This window comes from Tauraco erythrolophus, chromosome 22, assembly GCF_009769465.1.
Source record: "Tauraco erythrolophus isolate bTauEry1 chromosome 22, bTauEry1.pri, whole genome shotgun sequence".
NCBI classification, from domain to species: domain Eukaryota; kingdom Metazoa; phylum Chordata; class Aves; order Musophagiformes; family Musophagidae; genus Tauraco; species Tauraco erythrolophus.
The window spans coordinates 8,184,945-8,193,023 of record NC_141486.1 but is presented as its reverse complement, the minus strand read 5'-3'; the positions used below and the strand labels follow the sequence as shown (position 1 = coordinate 8,193,023).

General features: G+C 53.0%; 1 protein-coding gene across 1 annotated transcript; it reads right to left on the bottom strand.

The window, feature by feature from the left end:
- Positions 1–205: 205 nt before the first annotated feature.
- CACFD1 (calcium channel flower domain containing 1) lies at positions 206–6,701 on the bottom strand. The gene is made up of 5 exons (XM_086625282.1): positions 6,578–6,701; positions 1,587–1,659; positions 1,007–1,132; positions 753–860; positions 206–299 (listed from the first exon to the last, which is right to left on the bottom strand). The coding sequence occupies exons 1-5, from the start codon at positions 6,699–6,701 to the stop codon at positions 206–208; spliced, it is 525 nt and encodes a 174-aa protein (XP_086481408.1).
- Positions 6,702–8,079: the final 1,378 nt, after the last annotated feature.

Here is an 8,079-nt window from a genome sequence, read left to right as displayed (position 1 = left end):
GAGAGAGGAGTCAACGTGCTGAGGTCTGGCTGCTGGTGCGAGAAGAGGGCACAGCCTGCCCCAGCCCCTGAGATTTTCGGTTGCTGCAGTGTCCAGGGAAATCGTGGTGCAACAGAGAGGGGAGCAGGCAGAGGGGAGGGCAGAATAAATTTCTGTGTCTTCACCATGTCAGTGTTCAGCAGAGGTTACCCCGAACTTGTGTGCTTCACAGAGCCTGTCCCTCTAGGGCCCCCGTGAGCTTCTCTTCATCCATTTGCTTCTGCTGTTGGTGGATCCGGGCATAGGAAATAGCATCTCCCCTGCAGAGAGAAGGGACAATGTGGGGATGCGAGCTCCGGGTGCCCACTATGAAGGGTAAGCACCTGGCACAGAGGTGTCCCAACCAGGGCAACTCCATACCAAGGGATGCCAGGAATGAAATGAGACTTGCTGGCCCTCTCCAACCCCACCAAAGCTGCTCACCACCCCTAGAGCTGGGCCCATCCACCCAACAGATGCAGAAGGAGGGCTGAGACCCACAGGACGACCTAAATTGAGCTCCCAAAGGAAAGCTCAGACCTTCTCCAGACCCTAGGATCTTCCTCCCCAGGGCTTCAAGATGATGGCAGGGAGATGTTTCTCCAGCAGCATTTATATCTGAAAGCATGGTTAATACAGGAGGAAAGAATGGCCTTAGAGAAGCAGATGGGGATAAGGGCTGGAGGTCCACCTTCCCCTTCCCTCCCCTCCCCAAGCAGACAGATGTCTCTTACTTTTTGCCGAGCGCCGACAGGCCATATAGCACTCCGGTGGAAAACGCGATGGCGTTCCCAAAGAGCGTGGTCAGCGTCAGGCTGAGCATGACGGGGAACACAGCCATCCTGGAAGAGAGAGGCAGCCCTCAAAGCCGGGCTCTGCTCCCCACGTGACGCGGGGATGCTCGTCTATCACAGCGTGCCCACGTGCATCCCAGCACAGTTCCTGGGATGGCTTCACCACGACAACCACACCCCAGGAGCATCCTCACCCGCAATAGAAAGCGGCTTTCTGCCAGGGCCGCAGCTTGTCCGCCCTCGCAGAGACGGCGTTCGCAAACTCGATGAACTGGCAGCAGAAAGGGGCTTCGCACAGGAACAGGACGAAGGCGTTGAGCCTCCAGATAGAGCAAACCAGAGTTAATCTTGCCCACACAGCCCAGCATGAGGGTCGGCAGTGCCCCCCGGCTCCCCGCAGACCAGCCGCTCCCATGCCCACGTGCAGGCAGAAGGGAATGGTGGGCTGGACCCCACTGCACTCCCTCCCCCCTTCTTGATAATTCCCAAACCCTGGTGCTCCAGATTTATTTCGGATAAGGGTATCCCAGTATTTACCTAAAAAGGGGTGGGGAAGGGGGTAGGGAAAGAAGAAGAAAGAATATAAATAGAATAAACCCAGCGTCTCAACTCGCCTGATGAAGCAAGATCTGGCACTTCAGAGCCCGCAGTGCCCGATGGACGTTCCCCTCGTGTTCCCGGCCCGAGCTGGGCAGCTCTGCCCCTTGCTCAGGGGCGTCTAATTAACCGAACCTCCCTCCCAGCAGAAGAAAAGAGAAAAGAAACTCTGCTCACATCATCCACACACCAGCTGCGATGTTCAGGGGGTTGATGGTGACACAGTTCCAGAGACCAGCGAAGGCACAGGCTGGAAAACAAGGAGGTGACCATGAAGACCAACCCCAGGGGCAGGCAGGGCTGGCTTCTCCTCCCGGCTCTGCTCTGCAATGGGACCTTGCAGCCATGCCAGCATCATTTTGCTCTCCTGTACTTTGAGCTGTTTTGCAGAGTCAGGGGTGCCCAGAGGACCCCTTGCCTTGGCCAGCACCTCTAGGCACTGCAGGGAAGCCTGTAGAGACCAGCACAGGAGGGCAGGTGGAAAGGTCTGATGGCCTGAAGAGGAGTCCGGGATTCAGGGCAGAGGGTTTCTTCCCAGCTCCTCCAGCTGGGTATCCTTTTGCTCTCAACAAGCATCTCAGTGTGACACTTGCACAACTATTTCATCTGCACAGAACAACACACCATTTGCTTTTACATAGAGTCACATATGTGGCACCCCGGTTTTTATTTGCGAAGGAGTTACTGCTTTGTCCTGGGATAAACAAAGAGGTCCCAGCAGGCACCCACCTCTGAGCAGCACCAGGAAAGTTCAGCAAAAACATGACTTGCAGCACCAAGGTGCACAGGCAAACAATAAATAAAGCAGAGGTGAAGCCGGTCTCTGCCATGCACTGCTGGTTCTGCACTAGAGATGGGGAGAAAAGAGCCAAGTTTGGGTCTCTGCTAGTACAAATGGAAGTGGACATTAGATAAAGCGGAGCCCAAAATAGCCCCAGCACTCCTAAATTTGTAATGCAAGGAGAGGAACCAGCCAGCACATCCAAGCCAAGGTGACATGCGTCTCCTTCCTGCCTCATTAAACTTGCAGAGCGTTCCCGGCACTCGATACGGCCCTTTTCCTCTGCCAATACCAACGGGCAGCTGCTGCTCACCTGGGAACCTGTGCCTGGGCAGGGAGGGTGGTGAGCCACAGCTGAGACCACAGTAAGCACCACCAGCCTGCAAAACTCCAGCTAAAATCATATAGCCCTTAAGGGCTGTCCTGGGATGTTTAGTGGCACAATGAAGAGCAGCAGAGTCCTTCTCTGAGAATAAGACCAGCCTGGGTTTGGGTATTTGAGATATCTGCTCGTGTTTTGCTGAGGGGATCCCTGAGCAGAGCTGCTGTGAGCAGCCCCGACCTTCAAAAGCCCAGCACATGTTTGCAAGGTTTCTTTTAAGCAGTCACTGCTGAATCCTCAAAGTTCCCTTAAAAATGGTTATCTTTATTTACCAGATTGGGAAACAGAGTTGCAGTCCTATAACAGGACCAATCTAAGGTCATCCCATAAGCAAGTGGCCTCCTGGTTTTCAGGAAACCACCAAAACAAGGTTATTTTTAAAGTCTTCCTAGAACTATTTCACAGGACCCAAAATCTTTCAGAGAATCCTGCAAGAACAAAACCAGACAGAGGAGAAATGCCGGGGCACACGTTACCAGCCGTGCTCCAAGGGCGCTTCTCATCCTCCCATCACAGAGGGACCAGCGTCAGTGTCCCCGTGCTGCAGGGGGAAACTGAGGCACTGGGGTGGATTGATCTGCTCACGGTCACACATGCAAACAGCTGGAGAGCTGGAAAAGCAACAGCAAGCAGCATTGCTGGGAGCAGCGGGCAGCTCAGAGAGCAGGGCACAACATGGAAGGTTCTAATTCTTCTCTGTGACCAACAAACCCTTGGATGTGGACAGCAGACGAGCTCAGGGGAAGCACCACAGACTTGTGACACTTGCTGTCACTCAGGAAAACGCACTTCTGAAAATAAGTGACTTTCAGGCACTTTACAATTAGCAGAACAACAAAAATTGGCTGCATCTCAACCATCCCCAAAACGCAGCTGGGGCTGGGGCAGAACCCCACCTTGCTTAACAGCACAGTGGAGTGGAGCAGTCCGAGAGGTTCACAGAGCTACAAAACCAACCTCAACCACGGAACACACCTGGGGAAGCAAAACATTACTTTTTCAAACAGGTTTTTGGCCTTACTCTTTTTTTTAAAAAAAAAACCTAGCCAACCAGGGGTTGTTTTGTCAGGGCTTTGGTTTGGTTTTGTCCTCAAAACACCCCAAAACAACCCTTGAGCACTAAGCATCCCTTGCAGGAGCCTCAGCTAAGCGACCACCCTGGTTGCCAATGGACTAACGACCCAGCAAGCCTGAGCTGAGCAAGCCTCTACGTCAGCACGAGCACCAGCCAGCAGGAAAGGAGTCAAAGGTTTACAATGGCAGGAACACTGCGCTCGGCGGCGGCTGCCAACAGCCACAGAGATAACGATTGGGTGACCTTCAGTCTCCTTGGCAGAGCAGCACATCCCACAGCAGCCTGGCACATCCTCGTCCCGCTGGGACGGGATTGGCTCCTGCCTCGGTAGCCAAAAAGGGACAGAGCTGCCAACCCAGAGACTTCTTTTTGCAAAACAGAGGCCTCGCAATAGGTTTAAAAACGCAGATAATGCTCGATGGCACGTAAGCTATGGAAGACAGACAGTTCTGCCATTTGTTTAACTGCTGTCCCATCCTGAATCCCTGAGGAAGCACAAATAACTGGGAGCTAAAATGGAGGGGGAAGAACACCACAAAGGCTCTATTCATTTCAAGCAGCTGGTCACTGTCCTCAACACAAGCCTATTTTTGGTCCTAGAGCATTTTACAAAAGCCACAGACTCTCCTCGTGCTTTTACAAACAAGAACACAAAGGAGAGAAGGGACTTGGCCAAGGTCACCAAGCCAGCCTGTGCAAGACCCAGAACCAGATCTCAAACCTTGTTGGTCTTGTTCCTGCTTCGGCCCCTGGACCTTTCTGGCTTAAGCAAGTTGAGTGCTGAAGGTGTTTGTATGTGGCAGACATTGTCTGCCAGTCTCACCTCCACTAACAAAGTTTCTCTTCCTTTCTACCAGGAATTCATCCTTCTGTAAGAAATAATCCAGCCCTGTAGTAGGACCACAATCCAGTTTATAAACTATTTCTATTCTTTCATAGCAAGCTCTGAAAATAGCAGCCTTGCCATGTTATTAGCTGCCCTTTTCCAAACAAGGTGATGCTGAACAAGGAGCATTTTGAAGAGGGCTGTTACTGGCACGGGGCATTGGAGAGTTGCCTCTTTCCACAGTCTCCCATTTCCCTGCTCGTAAGAGGAGTCTGTCTCACACTGCTTCGTTCTCTGCTTGATGAACCTCATGAACGGAGACTGTCGGAGCTACAGAGCAAGCTGTCTGACTCCCCAAACAATCAGCAATTCTGTTAAGAATCTGGCTCTTCTTCCAAAAGCTTCTTCTCACAGAGTCACCCAAATACATGAAACTCTCAGCTTTTCTTTAAAAACAAGTCAGGGGTTCTCAGAGCTGTGAACAAAAGGTTGGGAAAATAATCCAAGTATAATTCATCTGCTCTAAAACACGACGACAGAGGAAAAAAAGTACATCTTCAAAGACTTGCACTTGTAAGCCACCCATGAGCTGCTGTAGCACGAGGTGGGCAACGCCACCAGTGCGACCCAACGGCCACCTTCTCCAGCTCTTCACCCTCCATCTGCAGCCCCCTGAGCTCTGCATGAGCCAAAGCCACACAAAAAGCGCTGAGGCTCCGGCTACAGCCCCAGCCCGTGGGAAAGACGCCGCTACACGAATTCCCCCACCTGAGACCTGTGCTGAAGACACGTCCCAGCCGGTCTCTTGGCCATCTGCCGGGACCAGAAGCACAGGGGCCCCAGACAGAGCATGGCGAGGCCAGTACGGTTTGCCCCGTAAGAGCAGTCCTACCAAATCTTTTCACACCTCCAGAATTTCAGCACCTAAGACAGAAAACAGTGAGAGCAGCACACAATTTACCAGCCCGGCCAAAAAGGGCTGTAACGAGCCTGCCCAACGATACCACCGTCTACCAGGTCAGCTGCAAAAACGCCACAGGCTTGTGCAGTCAAGTCCTGAGGCAAGAGCCAGGCACGGGAAGAGAGGGGGATCAGACGAAACGCTACAGCTGAGGGAATAAATCAGTGCTGACTGCACTGGCTGAGAAACACTCTTGTTTTACTAGAAGTCGTGGACCTGAAGCAGAAGAAATTCTCCATCCCGTGCTCTGCAGGAGATCAAACTAAGCGGTCATAACAGTCCCTCCTGCTTTTAAGAGCTATTAATCTCTCCACAGAATGTAGCAAAACAGCACTACAGGACAGGCTGATTTCTGGCAAAAGTTGCAAAGACTCTTTCCCTGGGAAAATTTTTTGCAGCAGCAGGTAATTCAGAGCGCAGCCAACTCGCTTTGCTGTACACCGGCTCCTTTCTTCTCTGCGTCCAAGACTAAACCCCTTAAAAAGCACACAACACAAACCAAGGCCATTATTTGCCTTCAAAGAAAACCCAAAACAGTCAGGTCCTCTGCAAGCGACAACAGGAATAACGGGAAACATGCTCTGACATTCAGGATGGGGAAAGAAAGTAAGTTGCAGGAACATACAAACACCTGACAGTCAAATAGGATGATTCGAATCCCGTGGCCCCTCTTCAAGCCCTGACTGACCCTGCTGAGCACCCTGGGCCTGCTGCTCACAGCAGAACCATTGTCTGGTTTACCTGCCCACCGCCCTCCCTCCAGGACCAGGGGTTCGGCTGCTGCTCCCACCACTTCCAGCAAGTGCCGTATCCAAGAAGAAACTCGAGGATTTGCAGATCCCCCCATGACGTCCCTTCTCCCAGGTGCCAAAACACAGCAAGATTGGTGATGCAAAGCGCATCCCTCGTGTGCAGGATAAACCCACCCCGCTTCAGGCACAGCCACGACTCTTCCTTCTGCCCCAAACTCCGCAAACTAACGCCTGGAGCAGACACCGACCCGTAACCCCGAATGGCTGCTTCGTGGCACACCCCCCTACACGGATGTGACCCCCACCGGAGGCAGGACCCCCGCCGCGCGCTGCCGCATGCACGAGCGGAGCCGAGGGGGGCCCTTTGGCTGCGAGGGAAGGGGATACTTACACACGCCCCCGATGACCCCGGCAATCCTGCAGAGCCACCTGTACCACCAGGTCATGCCATCATCGGCGGAGGAAGCCGCTGGGTCAGGGGCTGCTGCTTGGAACTGCTCATCCTGAGAGCTCATGGCACTCCCGCTGCCGGGGGGTCAGGGGCAGCACCCCGCACCCCGCCTGAGCCCCAGCACCGCAGGATGCCCCCCCCCCCCCAACCCCGGTGACACTCCTCCCGTGCCCCCCTCCAGCCAGCCCAGCAGATAGCCCCTACACCCAGCCCTGCCACTGCAGGGCCTCTTCCCACACCCCCACGCAGGAGCCGGCCCCCAGCAGCCCCCCCAGGGCTGACAATGGAGGGCTCTGCCCGCAGCAGCAATGCCAGCGGCCGTGGGAGCTGCCTCCACGTCTGCCTGCGTATTGCATTGTGGGTCCCCTCCTCCAGCAGGCAGGGCTTTGATGTCACTCATCAAATGCTGGTGGGCAGAGCCCGTCGGGTACGTATTCATAAGCAGCCACGCAGGCACGCGCTCACAGCAGGGGCCGGCGTGCAGGGGGTCCCGCTCCCCATGGATAACACCGAGGTGCTGTTAGCCAGGCAGCCAGCGTGTGCTCGGAAGAAACTGAAACGTGAATTTTTGCATGAACGTGAACTTAACGAGCGTTGCAAAATTCTGCCCTCAAGATAAGAGGGAGACACTCCCCTTAATCTGAACGGAATTGGGATTTCTCCCTAGAAAACGGGAGAAAGGATTTTGCAAGTCTTTGTCCCAGTTGGCAAGCTGCTGGTATCCAAACAAACAGGACAGGGAAAGAGCCTGAATTCTCTGATGTTACAAAGACGACAGCTGCATTTTTTGCAAATGAACACGGAGCATTCAGTCGGCAACCAGAGCCCACCTCTGCAGACCGCGCGCTCTGCGTAGTCGATCTGGAACAACAAATAGCAGTGAGACCTGGGATCCAGAGCAGAGTGGAAAGACAGATCCCATCTGCTGAAAGGTTACAAAAAAAGGATTAAGGAAAGGATGTCTTTTCATTAACATCTCCTGTTAGACAGGAAATGAAGGCCCAGTGCCTGCATCACCCACGCACTGCGGTGGGATAGCTGATACATCCAGCTCCTCGAGGATCTCGCTTCAAGAATCTACTTCCTAGCTCTTCCAGGAATGGAACGTAAATCTGGAGGTTGGCAAGCAAAAAACTCCAGGCTTAACCAGCAAAAAACAACTATTAAGAAGGCAGAAGAAAATAAGATTTTGTGGTTGTAAAAAGATGTCAGAGAATTTAACTGAAAGAAAGCAGAAGCAGGGTTAGAACTGCCCAGGCAGAACCATTTATTGCATCCAGCATGAAGAGCAAGGGCAGATGTGTCCAGCCAGGCTCCAGGTGTGGAAAACACCCCTTAAGCAGTATATTGTGATTTTGAGGAGGATGACAGATCTGGACCAAAGCATGGTCCAATATTTGAGATATTTCACGTTCAAGATATTAAATAAAAACAATGTAAAA

Bases quoted from the DNA above. Each gene is read 5' to 3' on its own strand.
- CACFD1 (XM_086625282.1), bottom strand. From the start codon at position 6,701: ATGAGCTCTCAGGATGAGCAGTTCCAAGCAGCAGCCCCTGACCCAGCG. The intron at 1,133-1,586 runs GTGAGCAGAGTT...CTCTATCTGGAG, and splicing joins GCAGCTGGTGTGTGGATGAT to GCTCAACGCCTTCGTCCTGT. The intron at 300-752 runs GTAAGAGACATC...TTCTCTCTGCAG, and splicing joins CTGTCGGCGCTCGGCAAAAA to GGGAGATGCTATTTCCTATG.